Source organism: Canis lupus, chromosome 28 (assembly GCF_011100685.1).
Source record: "Canis lupus familiaris isolate Mischka breed German Shepherd chromosome 28, alternate assembly UU_Cfam_GSD_1.0, whole genome shotgun sequence".
In the NCBI taxonomy this organism is placed as follows: Eukaryota; Metazoa; Chordata; class Mammalia; order Carnivora; family Canidae; genus Canis; species Canis lupus.
Genome location: NC_049249.1, coordinates 40,725,945 through 40,745,000, shown reverse-complemented (window position 1 = coordinate 40,745,000; position 19,056 = coordinate 40,725,945). Strand labels below are relative to the sequence as shown.

The 19,056-nt window shown below is 63.3% G+C and overlaps 1 protein-coding gene across 2 annotated transcripts in view; it reads left to right on the top strand.

Moving 5' to 3' along the window:
• STK32C (serine/threonine kinase 32C) overlaps positions 1-19,056 on the top strand; it is a 65,161-nt gene that overhangs the window by 23,728 nt on the left and 22,377 nt on the right. For both annotated transcript variants that reach the window (XM_038579172.1, XM_038579173.1), the window contains exon 2: positions 15,012-15,067. In XM_038579172.1, coding sequence (XP_038435100.1) covers positions 15,012-15,067 — 56 coding nt within the window. The remainder of the gene's footprint in view (positions 1-15,011; positions 15,068-19,056) is intronic.

Below are 19,056 nucleotides of genomic sequence, written 5' to 3'. Positions count from 1 at the left end.
GCTTAGCGGAGAGTCTGCTTGAGATTCTCTCTCCCTCTGCCCCTCCCCCCAAATCAGTAAATACATCTTTAAAATCACGGACGTGGATGGTTAGCTCAGGGCTGCGTGGGGCTGGCCACGCTGTGGTCTGTCCGTCGGCGCCGGGAAATCTCGTTGCTGGAGGAAGCGTGTGAAGGAAGCAGGTGGAGAGTCCAGGACGGACGCTGGACTCGGAGGCGGCCCGGGCTGCGCTGGGGCCTGAGCTCACGGCACCCGCCAGGCTCTCCCAAGCACGGGCGCCTTCCCTGTTGCTCACCTGCCTCCCTACTGCCCGCAGGCACCAGCCTGTCCTGCAGGTCACCCCCTGCCCCAAGGGCTTGCACGAGCGCCTGCGACCGAGGCCTGTGGGCGTGCGGGGGGTGGGACCTGCCCTGGCGGCTGTAGGGCAGAGCCAGTGGCGGCGTGGCAGGTGCTGGGACCGCTCCCTGGGCCCGGGCCCCCTTTAGGGCCTCAGGGAAGCCCTATTGTGTTCGGGGCTCGCTGGTTCCTCAGGGTCCTCTCCCCACAGTGGGAATGTCCTGCAGAGCGTGGAGGAGGGAGTGCCTCAGCCCCCGCCAGTGCCCCTGGGTGGGGAAGGCTGGTGCTGGCCAGCGGGTGGCTCTGAGCTGCCGAGGGGGCATCATGCCGGGAGATGCAAGGCCCTTCCTGCTCTAGGCCCGTGATGCTCAGGGTCCTTGGGCGGACAGGCCAGTGCCTGGGGGCCGAGGTGGCCCGACGACTGGCTGAGCTTCCACCTAGACATGGGGCAGGAGACAGTTCCATGGCCAGGCTCCCTCGGGTGCCCAAGCCTTGGGTAAATGTCAGCCTGGCAGGAGGGCCTCTGGAGCCTGGTAAAAGGCTTTGTCAACACTCATTTCCTGTAAAACAAACAGCCATGTGGTTTATTAATCTTTAAATCTCGACTTTCCATCAAAACCATGTGCAAATTTCTTTGCAAAGAAAAGGCCTGACATAAAACCACGCACTTACTGCGAGACGGAATTTAAAATAGCATCTTTGCCTTAACAATGCTGCGTTGCTTCTGTTGATGTGAACGCAGCGTGGGCTCGGCGTCACTGGGGCTGGGCCGCCCTCCCCGAACCCCGGGCCAGGCCTGGCTGTCGGCCGCTCCCAGACCTCGGGCCCTGGGAGCGCGCGGGTCCCAGCTCAGCCCCTGGCCCAGGGGACAGACTGTAGCTGCGGCCAGGCAGGCTGTGCTGGGGAAGCCGGCCCTGGGACCCCCGGCAGAGACGTGCCTCCCACTCACCCGCTCACGGGTTCCTTCCACCATTCACTCTGCAAGCCTCTTGGGTGCAGGGGACCGGGCTGGGCGCTGTGGGATAACTTGCTCGTGACACCAGAGTCACCCCTGGATCCGCCAGGGCCGTGGAGCAGAACCTTACAGCCCCTTTGGGACAAGCTGCTCCTGTCTTGGCTGGAGGCTGCCCTCTGGGTGAGGCCGTGTGGTGCCCACGGAAATCGCTTGTCGAAATCCCACCGGATTGTTTGAAAGCGTCAGAAGGCCGGCTGGCCACTGATTCTTGGGGAGGCTTAAGCAAGTCGTAGGATGCTGACGGGAATGCTGGGCCACGGGAGCAGGACCCAGGGCAGCCCCACCTCTGCCTGGGGATGGCTCGGCACCCCCAGGGGATGGGCCCGGGGGCAGCCTGGGCAGCTCTGACCGTGTAAGCAGACGCACGGGCCTGCGACTTGTGAGCCTTGGGGATAAATCCGTCCTCGGCCAGCGCGAGGCCCACAGCTCATTAGCGGGCGGCGGGGGTGATAAACGGCTGCGAGACCTCAAGCTCCCTCCAAGTTCCCCAGGCCCCCCCTCCCCGCGGCGGCTCCAGGGCTTCCCGAGCTCCCGGCTCCGGTAGGTCTGGCTCCGCGGGGTCTGGCTCCGCCGCATCTTCATCCTGCGTCTCTTTCCCACCGCGGAGAACAGGCGTCACCAGGATCCCAGTGCAGCTGCAGGCTCGGGTGCATGTGTCAGACCTGGGGCCAGCTGCTTGGTAGAGCCACACTCAGAGCTTGTGTGGGGCCTCCATGCACGCACATGCACACCCACACGTACACAGGCGCATGCATGCAGGGAGCCATATCCACAGGCAAGACATGCCTGCATGCACGCATACCCAGACACGAGCACACATGCACACACACATGCAGAGAGCTGTATCCACAGACACATGCATACCTGCATGCACGCATACGCAGACATGAGCACACATGCACACACATGTGCAGAGAGCCATAGCCACAGGCACACGCATGCCTACGTGCACGCACACCCAGACACCAGCACACATGCACACACATGTGCAGAGAGCTGTATCCACAGACACACGCATGCCTACGTGCATGCACACCCAGACACAAGCACACATGCACACACACATGCAGAGAGCCATAGCCACAGACACACGCATGCCTACGTGCATGCACACCCAGACACAAGCACACATGCACACACACGTGCAGAGAGCTGTATCCACAGACACACGCATGCCTGCATGCACGCACACCCAGACACGAGCACACACATATACACATGCAGAGAGCCATAGCCACAGGCACACTCGTGCCTGCATGCATGCATACCCAGACACGAGCACACATGCACACACATGTGCAGAGAGCCATAGCCACAGGCACACACATGCCTACGTGCATGCACACCCAGACACGAGCACACACATATACACGTGCAGAGAGCCATAGCCACAGGCACACGCATGCCTGCATGCATGCACACCCAGACACGAGCACACATGCACACACATGTGCAGAGAGCCATAGCCACAGACACACGCATGCCTACGTGCATGCACACCCAGACACGAGCACACACATATACACGTGCAGAGAGCCATAGCCACAGACACACGCATGCCTGCATGCACGCACACCCAGACACGAGCACACATGCACACACACATGCAGAGAGCCATAGCCACAGACACACACATGCCTATGTGCATGCACACCCAGACACAAGCATACACATAAACATGTGCAGAGAGCCATAGCCACAGGCACACGCATGCCTGCATGCATGCACACCCAGACACAGGCACACACACATTCAGGGAGCCATACCCAGAGGCACGTGTACACACAGGTGTGATCTGAGGTGCATCATTGGGCTCCAGAATAAAAATGAATTCTGTGCTGTGCAGACTTCTCCCATTTGGCCAGCTTTCAAAGAACCTCAAAAGGAGACCAGCAGCCTGCACCCAGCACCCCGCTTCTGGTGCACCGGGGGAGCTCTGTCCAAGCCGGGCCGGGCACATTCTGCGGGCACAGCCCCCGGGGGAGTGGTTCTGTGCCGCCCGCTGCTCCCTGGGCTGGGGGGGTTGCCCCGGCCATCGCTGACCGCGCAGTCTCAGGACTAACCGCCCCGCCGGGGCCCTGCAGCCAGCTGGTCTAGCTGTGCCTGCTGCACGCCAGGGGGGTCGGGGAGGGCGTCCCGCACAGCGGCCCCCACCCAGCCCCCTTGGAGAGGGCCTCGCCCCCAGCGCCCTCCTGGGCTCCCACCTCCGCCCCAGGCCCCAGGGCGGGCAGCTGGTCTTCCTGGTTCACCCTCTGGGGCCACCCCCACCCGCCCTGCTCCCATGCCGTGGCCTCCTGTCGCCACCCTCCTTGGAGCCCCTCCCCACCAGCTGAGCCCACTCCAAATTCCGAGTCCTCCAGGAAGCCTTTCTGACCCCCTCCCCACCCTCTGCTCGGTGCCCTGGGTTTGGCCCAACCCGTCTGCCCCCGGGCACAGGTGCATGTGGCTCCTGGAGACTGGACTCTGACCCACTGCCCTGTCTGCTGCTGCGACCGTGGCCCGGTCACTTAACGTCTCTGACCCCGTCCCCTGCACTCCATGCGGCGAGCGGTTCCCTCCTGCAGGAGAGCGGCCTGGATACCTAAACCCCCTCTGCAAACCAGCCATCGACGCTTCCTCCCGTGTTTATGTAAATCCAGAGACCGGAAGGTTTGACAGACGTGTGCGCCGTGTAACCAAGACCCCAGAGGTCGGGGCCTGCTGCCGTCACCGGGAAAGCTGAGTCCCGGTCTGCTCGGGGCCGTGCCCTCTGGCCCGGAGGCCGAGCCGGTTCTGTCCCCCTGGACTAGCTTTGCCGGTGCTTGGACTTGCGTGATGCCTCCACGCAGTGCGCGCTCTTTGACATCTGGCTTTCTCGTTGAACGCGGGGCTTTGAGAACCATCCACGTTACGTATCAGTAGTTGGTTCTTCTTACACGAAAGCCTCGGAGGAGCGCTCGGTTGTACGGACATAACACAGTGTCTCCATCCCTCTCCTCGTCGCGATACGGCTGCAGGGGACGGTGCCGTGTGGACACCTGTTCGGTTTCTCCCGGGAGGCGTCTGGGAAGGCGGCGTCAGGCGGCGCGGGAGGTGCACATTTGGGTCTGTGAGGGGCGGCCGAAGCGACCTGGCCGTGTTCCATCCACACCCGCCGTGGGCCTGCTGCGCCGCCTGCACGCGTGCCGACACTTGGCGCTGTCGGTCTAGCGCCCGGGCTGTGGAGTGGACCTCGTTGGGTCGGACGTGCGTCCCCCCCCGCCGGCGACTGCTGACGCTGACCGTCTTCCCCTGTGCTGGCTGGCCTCTCCGACGTCCTCCTTCTACCTGCCTGTCCAAGACTTCTCGTTTTTCAGATTAGTAGTCGTTCCAATGACTCTAATGATTGATCCGCGGGAGTCCTCTATGTAACCCGCTTACAGGTCCTCGGTCGGATCTGGCCCGTGTGTATCTGGACGTGGTTCACTCTTCAGCTTCTTCAGGGCGTCTTTTGAAGAGCAGACATTTTTTATTTGGATGAAGCACAACTTTTAAATTTCTTTATGTTTAACATTTCTGGCATCGCTTCTGAGAAAATCTTTGCCTGTCTTCAGGTTGCAAAAATATGTTTTTTTCTTCCAGGAATTTTTTTTAGGAGTATGTTTGCAATCCAGCTAGGATTAGTTGTTGGTATGGCATGGGGTGCAGCCACGGTTAGCGTTGGCTGAAGGCCCCCATCGCCGCGTACACTTGTGTCTGTGCCCTTGTGAAACCCAGCAAGAGACGTGGGCCCATTTGTGGACGGCCTGTGTGTCGCACGGCCCTGTGCCTGTCCCCACGCTGCACAGCACCACGCGGCCCTGATCACTGAACCCTTATATTAAGTTAAAATCAGGTACTGCAAGTTCTCCAACTTCACTCTTTTTTTAGGGTTATATTTTTTTACCATTCCAGGTCATTTACATTCCCATATACATTTGAGTGTGTGCCCACCCATTTCTAGCAAAAAAAAAAAAAAAAAAAAAAAGAAAAACAACATAGGGCTTTGGCTGTAATTGCATTGATTCTACGGATACCTTTGGGAAGATGTAGCAGCTTCCTGTTCACTGTCCCCACCTGGGGACCAGGTGTACCTCCCACTCACCTGGGTCCTTCTTCCTCCCTGTGTTCTGCAGTGTAAGGTGGATGGGCCTTGCTCCTGTACGTGTTCCTACAAAGGTAATGCCCCGCAGGCTCTGTCGGGGCCCCTAGGACAGGGGAGAGGTTCTGTTCCTGTTTGCAGGGAGTTCTCACTGCAGGGTTGTCCTTTGTTGTCTTCACGGTTAGTGAAGTCTTCACGGTTAAGCCAACCTTGCCTTCCTGGCAGGGACCTCCCTCATCAGTCGTGGCGATTAGCTGCTTACGATGCTGCTAACCTGCTAATACTTTGTTTAGGAATTTTGCATCCATGCTCACGGGAAATACTGGTCTGTCCTGTCCTTTGTAACGGCCTGATCAGGCTCTGCTCTCAGGCAGACGCTGACCTCACGAAACAAGTTAGAAGGTGCTCGGTATCTGTTTCCTAAATGAGTGTGCGTGAGATTGGTACTGTTTCCTCCTTTAAAATTTGATAGAATTCACCAGTGTAGCCGTCCGGGCTGGAGATCTTTTTTATACGGTGGTTTTAAAAATTATTATTATGAATGCATTATTACAGAAAAACGGACCTGAGACTGTTCGGGTGGTGTATTTCTGTTTGTGTCAAGTTTGGTGGATTGTGCATTTCAAGGAATCTCTCCATTTCATCCACATACTGTAATTTGTTGACATAAAGGCGGCTGTTCATGATTTTTCTAAATTATTATTTAGATGCCGGTAGGAAAAATGATTCCTATGATGAAATACTGAGATTGTGTTTCTGAAATTCTTAACGTTTGTGTTTTCTCTTTTAAGAAAAGTTGGTCTTGGGGCTCCTGGGTACCTCAGTTTGTTGTGCATCTGACTCTTGATCAGCTCAGGTCATGGTCTCGGGTTACGGGATCTCGCGGGGGGGGGGGGGGGGGGGGGGGGGGGGGCGGCTCCGTGCTTGGCAGGGAGCCTGCTGGAGTCGGCCTCCCTCTGCCCCTCCCCACTGTGCGCTCTCGCTTGCTCGCTGGCTTTCAATAATAGATAAACGAGTCTTTTAAAAACAATTGGTCTTCCAAAGGTTTGTCAACGTTACAATCACAAAAATGACGTTCCGTTTTGACGACAATCCTCTATTATGTGTCTTTATTACTTTCTTCTTCCTACTTTAGAGACACTTTGTTCTCGCCTGTCGTCTCGACTCCTAAGTACTTAGAGCTGGAAACCTCCCTCCTCCGACACTGTGGCCACATCATCCTCGGTAGGCCTTGTCCTCAAGTGGGAATGCCCCCAATGAAACAGCCTCGGGAGCCATGGAGGGCGCAGAGAGCAGTAGATAAATCCAGGACCGTGGCAGGGGTTTCCATCTGTCTGTCCCTGTGGGGCAGGGGGACCCACCCAGCCAGGGAACAAGAGACGTGAACTTTAGGGCGAGCGGTGGACACGTGCACAAGTCTGCTGCCAGTAGTTGAAAAATGCATGTTTCTTAAAACAAGGAATGTCTATTAAAATTTAGCTTTACGTAAGTGAAATCGTAGAGCATCTGCTGCTCTGCGACCGGCCCCTCTCTCTCGATGTGTCGAGTCTGCAAGATTGGTCCAGGCCGCGGGGGGAACACACGCATCCTCTCTGCCTGGAGCTCTTTGTGTGGACAGATCTCACCGTCACCCGTTCTGCGCGTCTGAGCGTTTGGGGTACTTACCCCCAAAAGTTAGTGGCCGCGCCACATTTCCTGTGCACGTCTTTGGGGGGGCGTGTGTTTGTACTTGTCAGGTGTGGACTGGCCTGCCGTGCAGTGTCGTGTACGCGAACTCCAGCTGTTCGCCTCCCAACCAGCTTTCTGGTGTCGATCATTCTAGTGCACATGGACCAATTCCTGCTCCTCTGAGTTCGTTTCCCTGGTCACCGAGACCTTGAGGTCGCTTCCGCATCTCAGTTCCACGTCTCGGCACTTGGGCATCTCTTCCGAGGTGCCTCTTCACGAACTTGACCGCTCTCTGTTTTCTCTCTCTTTTCCTTATTGGCCTGTAGTCGTTCACCCGCCCCGGGTGTCTGTCGTCTGTCTGTGTCCCAGACGTCCCCTGACGGGGCGCTGTGGCGAGCGGCTCCTGACTGTGGGGACGGGCGTGGGCGCAGACGTCAGAACCCATCCGGTCCTACGCTTTCCCGTTGTTCGCCTTCACCGTGTGCTGCTTATGCCTCGATAAAGCTGTTAAAACACCTTGTACGGTTAGCAGGTGCGCAACATCCAGGTGGAGAATGTCTGACGTGGGTGAGGACACAGCAGTTCAGTGGATGCAGGTGTCCTCAAAGTGTCAGTTTTCCCAAGGGAACGAACAGCCCTGCAGGGATTCTGTGGGACCGGACGGACCCGTCGGCAGTGGGTGCAGAAGAACGAGGCCCCTGGCACCGGTGTCCACCGTGACACCTCGTGGGGGCAGACGTGGGAAGGCACGGACGGGGGTGGGGGGCTCTGGTCCGAGAGGCAGCCTTGCCTGGGAACCCAAACTCGAGGGGGGACTTTAGTAGGAAGAGACTCCGTCAGCCAGAGGAACAGAGGCTCTGGGGGCGTGATGGGAGCAGGCTCGGGTGCGGCCTGGCCTGGACCCTGCCCTCTCCGCTGGCTTCCTGTCCCCGGCTGCCCCTCCTGGCTGCTGTCCACCTCCACTCTGCCCCTGCCACCGTGGTGGACACTCCTCCCGAGCTCCAGAAGCCCCGGGCTGGCTGCGGTCGATGACCAGGGCGGATGCCCAGGGAGCCGGGGTCCCCGCAGACGGGGGCGGAGGCCACCTGGCCTCCCCGGCTCCTTGCAGAGGCTCTCATGTCCCCCTAGACACCCCGCGGCTCTGCTGCCCTGCCGGCCAAGGAAATGCAGCGCTGCCTGGAATCCTTTTATCGAAACTGGGCTGAATATAAATAAAATACAGATTTGATGGTGGGGCTTGGGTTTGCATGAATTTACTGTAGTTTAATGTGGTTTGGAAGCAAAGGGGTCAAGACGGAGCTGCCTTAGCTGTGCACACGGTTTCTTCGTCTCCCGTGAGCGGAGATAGGATTAACGACCGTCCCTCCCCCTGCCTCCCACGGGGTGGGGGTCACCTTGAAATAGGAAACTGGCTGTGCCCGTTCACATCTGACTGGTCCCCCGGCTAGCTGTGCCCCCGCGTCCTCCCTCCTCCCTCCCTCGTCGGGCCCCCCCACCCATGAGTCGGGCTCCCCTGGGTGCCCTTCCCTTGCACAGGCCTGCCCTGACCGCCGACCCCCACCACGGGGGCGTCTGCGTGGGGCCAGGCGACGGCGGCCCCCTCCCATCTGGCCCCAGCCCACATGCTAGTGGCTCACTTTCGAAAATATTTATTATTGCTACTTATTGAAGCAAAATTCACCTAACAGAAAATTCTCCACCTTAAGGTGAGCCGTCGGCAGCACCACTGCAGCCTCCGTCCAGTCCCAGGACGTCTTCCCAAGGACGCACGGTCCCCCTGGAGGCCCCTGGCTACCACCGTCCGTGTCCTGGGCGTCCCTGGGCCTCGCCACCCGCGGTGTGGGCTGTTTGTGTCGGGAGGAGCACCAGGGTCTCCAGGTCTGGCCTTGATGCCGCGGGTGTCGGAGCGCAGCTTGCTCTGTGGCACAGTGGCATGTGTCGCGCGGCACAGCGTCCTGCGACCCCGCGTGTGGGCTGTGGGGCTCCGCGTGTCTCCACCTCTTGGCTGCATCGAGGGTCGCCCTGTGCATGGCGCGCCTCCCCGTGGGCACCTCTGGGTGCCCCCAGCCGCTCCCGCCGCCCACGCCCGGCGGCATCCTGACGCCCCCCCACCGCCCGGGGCCGCACCATCGCCTCTGGTGAGGGCGACCTCCTGAGGCTCATCTCCTGGTTTTCCCCGTGCAAGCCTCGCCCACACCGTGGGCCCTGCCCCGGGTGACCCCGTCCTGTGCTGCCCTCGAGGCGGCCGCGACTGGACTCCGTGGCCACGTTCCCTGCACTTTTAGACACGCTTCTCCGTCCACGTGCCTGCGGGCTGTGGCCCGTGCGCCTCGCCGTTGAGCTCTACAAGGAGACGGTCTGCACTGCCTCATGGACTCGCTTCAGGGGGCTCTGGGGGCCCCTTGGCTTGTGGGGTGGGGTGGGGCCAGCCCAGGGGGTCCCGTCTGGGGCCTGCGCCTGCCCCACACCCTGTGCACAGGCCGGCCCTCCGCCTGCGGGGTCTGCCACCGGCCTCTGGGTCGGGGTGTGGGGTGTGGGGTGGGCTTGTGTGGGGCTGACCCGCTGACACCAGCCAAGCACCGGGACCCCCACGGCCCTCTCTCTCTCAGTTTAAACAATAGGACTTTGTAAGCAGGACATTGTGGGTGGAGTGACAGGCTGTTCTCGAGGTGGATGGGGTGGGCCTGGGGGGCCGACAGGGACCTTGTGTGCAGTGTCCTCTCAGAAGACCCCGGACCCCTCCGGCAGCCCTGTTTCCTTCATTCAGGTGCCTGGATATTCGGGAAGTGGCCTGCGTGGGCTCCGGGTCAGCCGCGGCCTGGCTCTGGCCTGGGGGGCCTGCGGCAGGTGTGGGCCCCGGTGTGGGCAGAGGCCAAGGGCAGGATGGTCGCCCCCCAGGAGGCTCCCCAGGACCGGTGCTCCCATCCTCGGGGGCTGTCAGTGTGGCCACGTGGGCGCCAGGCTGGCCTGCCGGCTCCCGGAGGGCGGGGGGACCCTGACCGTAGTTTCAGGGTGTGTGTGTGGTGCCCCGAGGCCACAGTGGTATCTGGGGTCATGTGCGGCTGAGCCTGCCTCCCGCCCCCCACGTGATGCCGTGCTCCGGGTCCCGGCCTGAGCTGTGCCCCTGCGTGTCCCACGGGCTCCTGTGGCGCCCCAGCAGCGGGCCTGGCCCTTCAGTGACCCGTGGTCCCGGCTGAGGGCTTGGGAAGTGGATCCCACAGCAGCCCCGGGGACTGGCCAGCGGGGGGCCCTGCGCCCACCTGAGCCTCACACACACCCCGTGTGACCTCCTGGCTCTGGAAAGGCTTGGGCTCCTGTGCGCTGGGGTTCGACCTTGCCCGTGGTACGGGAGCCTGTGTTCACGTGTGGGGGGGTGGGAGTGGGGGGGTGGAGCCGGGGGCGAGGGCAGGGGGGATGAAGGGAGGGTGATGGTGGGGGGCGATGGCGGGGTGGATGGCGGGGGATGGAGGGGGCTGACAGAGGGGCGATGGTAGGGGGGGATGGTGGGGGGATGACGGGGGGATGACAGGGGCCAGGCTGAGAATAGAGGCTGCCCGCCCCTCCCCAGGTGGTCAGCAGCGCTGGGCCGGGAGCCCTGCTGGGGCCAGTGGCCATGCCTGCAGCACAGGCCGCGGAGGACGTGCCTCCGTCAGAAGGCCATTTCCGGGGATGCCTCTGATGCGGGAACCCCCGCCCCGCCTGTGACCCCGTCTTTCCCGGCACCAGCCCTGTGCTTTCTTCCCTGAATCAGACTTAATGCTGTTTGTGTGGCGACGAGTACAGCCCTGGGCCGTGAGGATGTGGGCCCCACCCTGGTCCTCGCGTCCCCAGGCCGGCAGGGCAGGCTAGTGGCCCTGTGTAGCCGGGATGCTCAGCGGTTTCCTCGCCTGTGAAAGGGGAGCGTCCGTCCCCTACCAGGGGGCAGCTCAGAGCTTGCAGGCGTCAGGCCCGGGAGGGCCAGGCAGCGTCCAGCTTGAGGCGTGTGCCCGTCGGCCCCGCAGAGCTGGCGGCCTGGGCGGACGGGGCCCCGGTGCCGCCTTTAGGTGCCCACCTGGTGACCGCTGATGTGGGCCGGTCTGCGCGCCCTGAGGAGAGCAGTGGGGGCCGGGCCGGGGCTCCCCCAGAGGCCGCGCAAACTGCAGGGCACCCGCCTAAGCTGGACCCCATGGTTCTCTTCGGGAGTTTTCTGGATCGTAGGTTTGACAAAATGCCATCCACTTCTGAGTGGATTTCGGCAACTGTGACGTGTGACTTAGGGCCACAGCTTTCCAAGTAATCCCCACTTCTGGTGTGGGGCTCACCCGGAGCTCGGGGGGCCGGGCCTCCCCTGGGTGCTGGAAGGCGGGCTGGGGAGGGGGCTCATCCCATGGCCGTGGGCCCGTCACCCTCCACGCGGGGCCCATGTCCCGGGCCCTGAGGGTGTGGGGACCTGGGCTGGGGCGTCAGGAGCAGGCTGGCCTCCCCCTCCCCCACCGTGGCGTGGGCATCCCTCCCCCCAGTGACTCAGGCACCCCTCCCCCACCCCGTGGCGCGGGCTCCGTGTCACCAGTAACAACCGCGGTGACTCAGGCTCTATTTTTACGCTCCCAGGGCTCACCTCCTCTCTTGCTCTCCCGGCCGGGGGCACCGGCTGGTGGAAGGGCTGCGTTTTCAGCCCGAATCTCACGGGGACTCACGGGTCCCCTACGGCCTTGCTGTCGGGTGTGCTCCTCTGCCCACGGAGGGCGAGCGCTGAGTTCAAATCAGCAGACCGTTGTTTTATTTTTAGGGGAAAAGTTCAAATATTACCTGACCTGGGCTCTGGATTCTGGGGCATCTGCACAAGCGCCACCTGTTGGCTTCTCGCCGCCTTGTCCCGCGCGAGGCCAGCGTCGGGATCTGGGAGTGACGCCGGCCCGTGTCACGGTGGCCAGAGGGTCGGGTGGGGTCGGGCTGCGGGGAGATGAGGGCAGTGTGCCTGCCTGCGTGTCGCCGGCACTCCCGGAGGAGAGCTCCTGGCTTCTCCCGGCGATGGTCCGGCTCCCGGTGAAGCCGGGAGAACCTCGGAGAACGTGCGAGAGCCCCCGGCGAGTTCTGTCCGGTGCTGGGGTTCCCGCCTGGGCGAGTGGGGAAAATCCCTCCAGGACCCCCGCAGGTGGGGCCCGGGCACCCGCAGCCCTGGGAAGGACCCGGCCAGCTCCTGCACCTCCCTGGCCCCTCGGCGTCAAGGTGACCTATTTTCATAGCCGGCTGTGCCGTGATTGCCGGCTCCGTGGAATAAAAGCCTTCCTTGAAGAATAAACATTCTTAATCCTTTGTGTTTTAAATATTCATCCGTCCCAGGGAGCGCCTGTGCCCGTGTCACCGTCACCCGCGCCGCAGGAGGGCCCTGGGGACAGGGTCGGGGTGGCCCAGCCCAGAGCGGTGCCTCCTGGGCACGGCTCCCTCCCTCGGGCGGCGCTCAGCTTCCTGACCCGGAGCCACACAGACCGCAGGACCCTGGGGCCACGTTACCTTTCCTTCTCCTGGTGACATGGTGGTGTCTCCCCGGGGAAGCGGGTGATGGTGTCCCTGGGCCAGAAACCCCGTGCAGGGCCGCCAAGGCCTGGCGTAGGTCAACCAGCATCCTCCCCCACGGAGCTGGGCCCCACCCGTGTCAGCAGGCCCCGGGGCCCACGCCCTGGGTGAGGACCAGCCCGACCCCCTGCCCGTCCCGCCTGCTGGCCCCACCTCGTTGCTGTTGGCTGAGGGGTGGGTGTTGGGGGGCAGGGGTGGAACTTTACCCAGAAGTGGGGCCGAATTCTGTGCAGCAGCTGGGGATTTGGGAGGAAAGTGCAGGCGGCTACGCGAAGTCCGGGAGTCGAGAGGGACGTCAGGACGCCCGCGCCCACCTGGGCCCCGTGGCCGTGCCCTGGGCACTGTGCTCGTGGACCTCCCCTCCCCCCCCCCCCGCCCCGGTGAAGCCTCCCTGTGGCTGGCTCAGAACCCAGTCTGCAGTCGTGCCCCCCCAGCCCCGGGGTCTCAGAACCACAGTGGGGTGCACGTGCAGTGGGTACATGCCCTCCCTCCCCTCCCAGGGAAGCAGGCCCAGGAAAGGCCACAGAGCCAGCCAACGTGGACGAGGCCGCAGCTCCCCACCTCCGTGCCCGGCAGACCTCCGAGTGTCCCTTTCCCTCGGACCCTCCGTCCGTGACAACCTGGCTTTCCAGGGTGTGAACGTGGGGTGAGGGACATGGTGCACGTGTCCTGTGCTTCTGACCTGTTGTCCGGTACACCCTCCGTTGCCATCCCTCCCTGCCCCGCAAAGACCTGCAGTCCGGGGTCTGTGCCTTTCTCTAAAATCGGTGCTTGCCTTTGCTGGGCCCCTGCGCTCTCCGGGGCGCCCCTGCTGGGCGTCTGTGGGGAGCGGGGAGGGCGCCTGCCCCCCCTTCCCCTCCGAGGGGCTCCACACGCTGGGCCGCACACGCTGTGCTCAGGTGGGACGCTGCGGCCAAGTTCCGCTCCCGGTGGGTGGGAACAGCCATCTGGGGACCCTCGCCTCTGACAAGTGCCCGGGCACGTGTCCCAGAAACTAGAGCCAGGGTCTAGTTGAACCTGAAGAGAAAGAGAAAGGACAGCTGTGGGCCATGTAGCAGCCCTGTCATGGGGGGGATGGGCTCTGACCTGGGGGCGCACAGACTCGGGGGTGCAGACCTGGGGGGCATAGAGACCTGAGGGGTCACAGATGTGGAGGGGCACAGAACTGGGGGGCTCTGACCTAAGGGCACCGACCTGGGGAGGCACAGACCTGGAGGGGTGCAGACCTGGGGGCACAGACCTGGAGGACATACACACCTAGGGGGTTGCAGACGTGGAGGAGCACAAACTGGGGGGCTCTGACCTAGGGGCACAGACCTGGGGGGCGCAGGCCTGGGGGACTCTGACGTGGGGGCACACAGACCTGGAGGGGCACAGACCCAGGGGGATGGACCTGTGGGGGCATACGGACCTGAGGGGTCGCAGATGTGGAGGGGTGCAGACCTGGGGGGGCGCAGGCCTGGGGGACTCTGATGTGGGGCACAGGTGGGGCCAGCTGGGGCCGGAGAGTCTGCTGGGGGAGCTGCGCCCTGGGGGGGCACGGGTGGAAAGCCAGGCTGGGCTGGGCTGCCTGGGGCCGAGACGCCCGAGGGCAGGGAACCAGTGCAGTGGACGTTATACATCAGGTTCAGAGCCCTGAGGAACGCTTCCAAGCTGCTGTCACTCGCAGATGACCCCCTGCCCCGGGGGGCACCGTGTGTGCAGGGCGGGGAGCATCTCTCTTGAGCCTGTGACAGTTAGCAAAGCTGCGATTTCCAAGGACCCGGGTCTCTGGGAGGGGCTTATGTCTGGAGAAGGTCAAGAGAAATCAGGACCGGGGTGCTTTCACACAGGCCTGGGGACACCCTTTGGAAAGTCCCTATTACTCACCCCGGGTGGTGGCAGGCTCCCCTTTAGCTCATGCTGTGAACCCCCAGGAGATTCAGCAGGAGGCTGGGGGGCCCGTTGCCCAGGATCCCTGTTTGCAGGGCAGCTCAGGGTAGCGGTGGCTGGGTTCCTGGGGCTGAAGAGGGCTGCTCTGGGCGCCACTTGCCCTGTTCATGCTCCATGAACAGGGGGTGGGGTGGCCCCACAATGAGCCCAGGGACAGGGACGTGTGGCCCCCAGGCCCCAGCTCTCTGCCTGGGCGCAGGCCCTCCCTGCTTACACACGAGCCTGAGTTGAGCCTCCAGCCGGGCCCCGGGCCCACTTCCAGGGCACAGAGCGTGGCTGGAGGGCTGCGGGGGGGCTCCCTGCAGTGGTGGTGGTGGCCCCTGGGCAGCTACTCCAGCTGGGGGCTTGTGGAGGGTCCAGGGCCTTGCTGCCACCTCACCTGACGTCCCTCTGTTTCTTCCGCAGTGAACTTTGACCACTTCCAGATCCTTCGAGCCATTGGAAAGGGCAGCTTTGGCAAGGTAAGGTGGAGCCAGGAGGGCGGCTGTGGCAGGAGCGTCCCCGCGGCCCCCAGCTCCGGGGAGGCCAGCCCCACCTGTGCCTGGGGGGCTGGTGATGGGGGGGGTCACAGTGGGCCGTCAGCCTGCTCGGGAGCGCTAGGGTCTTCAGTCCAGGTCTCTGGGGGTCCCTAACTCAGCTGGAAGCCTCGGGTGCAGATGGCACAGCTGCTGGGCTTTGCGGGACCACGACCCTGACGCCCACCCACTGGAGACACTGGCGCCCGCTCAAGTCCTCAGAGGGAAGTGTCTCACGGCGAGGAGGGGGTGGCAGCGGACATTCAGTGTGCGGGGTTGCTGTGACACTCGGAGCCCAGAGGCCAGGCTGCCCCTGGTGCATGTGGGTGGCAGGGCCGCGGTGCAGCTGAGCGTGCGTGTGTCCTCATCGGTCCCCGGCACCGCGCTGCTCCGGACCGTCCCGCTCCTTCTGTCTCTCCTGTCCACATCTAACTTCCTGATTGCTGCCTTGTAGTGTCTAGAGACTGGGGGTAATTATAACTCAAAGAGGCTTAACCAGCACTCTGAGGAGGTTAAAATTAGCTCCGGGGCGCTGCCTTGAGGGGTCAGCTGGAGATGGATCACTTCTGAGTGGAGAGTTTCTCCTGAGCAGAGAAGAGGCTGGAGGGGGGGGGCGGTGCTTTGCTCCCGCTCCCTACAGCTGTCAGGATGCTGGGATGCTGGGACACCGTGCCTCAGCTCCCCTGAGGCTTGGGGACATTCTAAACCAGAGCAATTAGCGCCTTTGCAAGAACTCCTTCAAGCACCCTTTTGTTAAGGAGAGTATTGTTAGCATCTGCGAGTTGCGAGTTGCGCTGCCCTCTGCCCTCCCTGCCTGTCCGGGCTGAGGGTGAATTCTGTCCCTAGGGCCACAGAGGGTGTGGGCAAGGTCTGGGGCAGAGAGGGTGGGGCTTAGGGTTCGGGTCAGCACTGGAGGGCACCAGCCCTGTCTGGGCTTCAGGAGGAGTGGCTTGGATGGGCAGCCAGGGACGCCACCCAGACAGTCGGAAACAGGCCGAGGAGCAGTGCTGGGGCTGAGCTGGGGCAGACACTTCACTGTCCCCTGCCTCCTCCCCATCCCCACCGTCCCCCTCTTGCTCCTGATGCCCCCCTGCGCCCCCCCCCCCCCCAACGTCTGCAGAACTCCAGGGTTCTGGCTCCTCTGACCAGTTCTTAGCTTTAAAAAGCCAGCTGGCCACAGGGTCCCAGAAGCAGAGCTGCGCACAGCGGTGGGGGGGGGCCGTCAGGTCCTGCTGGGACTTTATCCTGGATGCAGGCTGCCTGTGACTGCTCCCTAACGAGGCCGCCTAATTAGGCCTGCAGGGCGCCCCGCGCTGGACCGTGTCTGGAATGTGGAGACGCCAAGGGCCTGCCACAGACCTGGGCTCTGGTCCTTCGGGCTGTCCTCGGTGGCTGGGGCGGGGACCCCTGGGGGACAAGGAGGATCTGGAAGCTCGGCAGGACTGCAGAGAGCCCGCTCCCGAGCGTGGGGCCGAGCCCAGGGAGCCTCTCCCCACGGCCTCTGCAGGAGCGGGTGCGGGCGCGGGCGCGGGCGCGGGGAAGGCTGGCTTCGGGAGAATGGCCGTGAAGGCCGCTCGGTCAGGGGGCCGTGTGCAGCCGGAGCCCACGGACGCCCCCACCTCCGGAGGGGCCGAGTGGCCCCTGTGCCGGCGCCGGCTGTTGACCAAGTGGCCGCTCACCCCAGGGGCAGCAGCGCCTGGAAGCGGTTCTGGTCCTTGGGCGTGAAGGCTGCTTACTGGTTGGTTTTTTTCTTTTCCTAATTGTTTTTTATTGTGATGCAAGTACCCAAGCCCTTGTGATCACCTGTCGGTGCGCAGCTCGGGGCCCAGGACGTCCCGCACCTGCTGCCCACGCCCCGGGGGGAGGGGAGGGGGGGGGAGGGGAGGGGAGGGGCGGGGGCGGCCCGGGATCCCGGGGCTGCGTCACCAGCCCGGGCGGCCCCGCCCCCGCCCGCGCGCCGCCCTCTGATTGGCTGGGGGCGACCGCGGGCTCCCGCCCCCCGCCAATCACGCGGGGTGCCGCACTCTGATTGGCCCGGGCGGGTCACGTAGTCGGGGCGGGCGGGGCGGGGCTCACCGCGGCTGCGGAGGTTCCCCCCGGGTCCGCGCCGTCCTCTGCCCTCCTGCGGGGCCCGGGGGCGGGGGGGGGGCGCGACCCGGCTTCCCCGCTGTGCCCTCCGGCGGGCGCCGTGAGAGGCGGGGCCGGGCACTCCGCCCAAGGCGGGGGGAGCTGCGGGACCCCGGGCCTCCTCCCTGCCCCCGGCCGCCCCTCCCCGCCCCCCCCACCTCCTCCCTGCCCCCCCACCTCCTCCCTGCCCCCCCACCTCCTCCCTGCCCCCCTCCTCTCTGCCCCCGGACCTCCTCCCCGCCCCCTCCCTGCTCCCCCGACCTCCTCCCCGCCCCCCCTCCTCCCCGCCCCCCCTCCTCCCTGCCCCCGGACCTCCTCCCCGCCCCCTCCCTGCTCCCCGGACCTCCTCCCTGCCCGGCTGCTCCCTCTCCCTACCCCCTTCCTGTTCCCAGCTGCTCCCTCCTTGTCCCCAGGCACCCTCTCCCTGTCCCCAGCTGCCCCCTCCCTGTCCCCAAGTGCCCCCTCCCTGCACCCTCCCTGTCCCCGGCCGCCCTGTGGGCCTCAGCTCTTTGCGCCCTTGTAGGACCAGGAGCCTCCCCACGAGCGCGGTCACCGCCAGAACAGAGCCAACAGTGTAGGGAGGGAGAGGGGAGAGGAATCCTTTAGCACCTGGAATTGCGCCCTGCGTGGGGCAAGCCTGCTGCGCCCCCCCACCGCGCCACCGGCCACCAACCACCCCCGTCCTGCCCCCGCGCCCCCCACGCCCTTCCAAGCTGCTGGCTGTCCTCATGTTTATTTTTTCACTTGAACTTTCAATAAATGTTGTCAAGACCAGAATAAACTCACGAAGTTTGGGTAGGAATCACACTTAGAGATTAAGAGAGACTTGACATCTTACCCAACTAGAGACCTAGTACTATTTTGCTTTAAATATTATATTTTCATATTATTCCTTAATGTGTTCTGTGTATTGTCTATCGTCGTTATAGTTACTACTCGAACTGTCGTGCACGTTAGCGGTTTGTTATTGTGAATAGCAGATTCTATTCTCTGGCTTTCCAATTTATTAGGAACTGTGACGTCTGTCACCTTCGCACCCCGTGCCCCCCACCCCCCAGCCCCTGCTGACCCCTGTGTTCCCACGGCCACTGTGGCCCATGTGGCCCGAGGACCTGAGTGTCACTGGCTGTGGCCCATGCGCCCGGCCCGGCAGGGGGCAGTGCTGCGGAGGGTGGGGATCGATCCGGCTTTGCCGACCTGAATGTCCTTCCTGCTGGAAGATCCAGGCCCCAGGGGATGCTGTCCACGGGGCAGAGGCGGGGTCTCCCCTGGGGACTGGGGTCTGCAGAACCTCCCCAGGTGGGCACCGGCTCAGGCTGCCAGAGCATCAGGAAGTGAAGGTCGAGGCAATAGAAGGTCACAGCCCTAGAGGAAGCAAAGGCCTGAGCCTTGGGGCCGCAGTGTCCCCCTGTGGGTCCAGAGTCCCCTGACCCACGTGCATTTTCAGAGACGTGAGTGGCTTTTGCATAGGGGGCACTATTTGGTGATAGAGTGGGACCATCCTGACCCTGATCCTCCACCTCAGCTCCTCTTGGCCTCAGTGGCCCCATTTGACGCTGGGTGGGTCTCTGCTGGTCACTGGCTAGGCCTCCCACCCCTGCCCTGCATGCCCTGCCCCCCAGGGCACCCTCTTCGCCTCTGGGCCTACAGAAAGGCGGGGCTGGAGCTCCCACAGAGGCTTCTGGGCATGCCTGCTGCTGCCAACTTGCAGGTGGGCAGGCGTGTTCCCTTCCATCCACTAGCCGGCCCGGACCCTTCAGGAGGCCGTGGGGTCTGAGTCAGGGCGCTGCTGTGAAACCCAGCAGGGA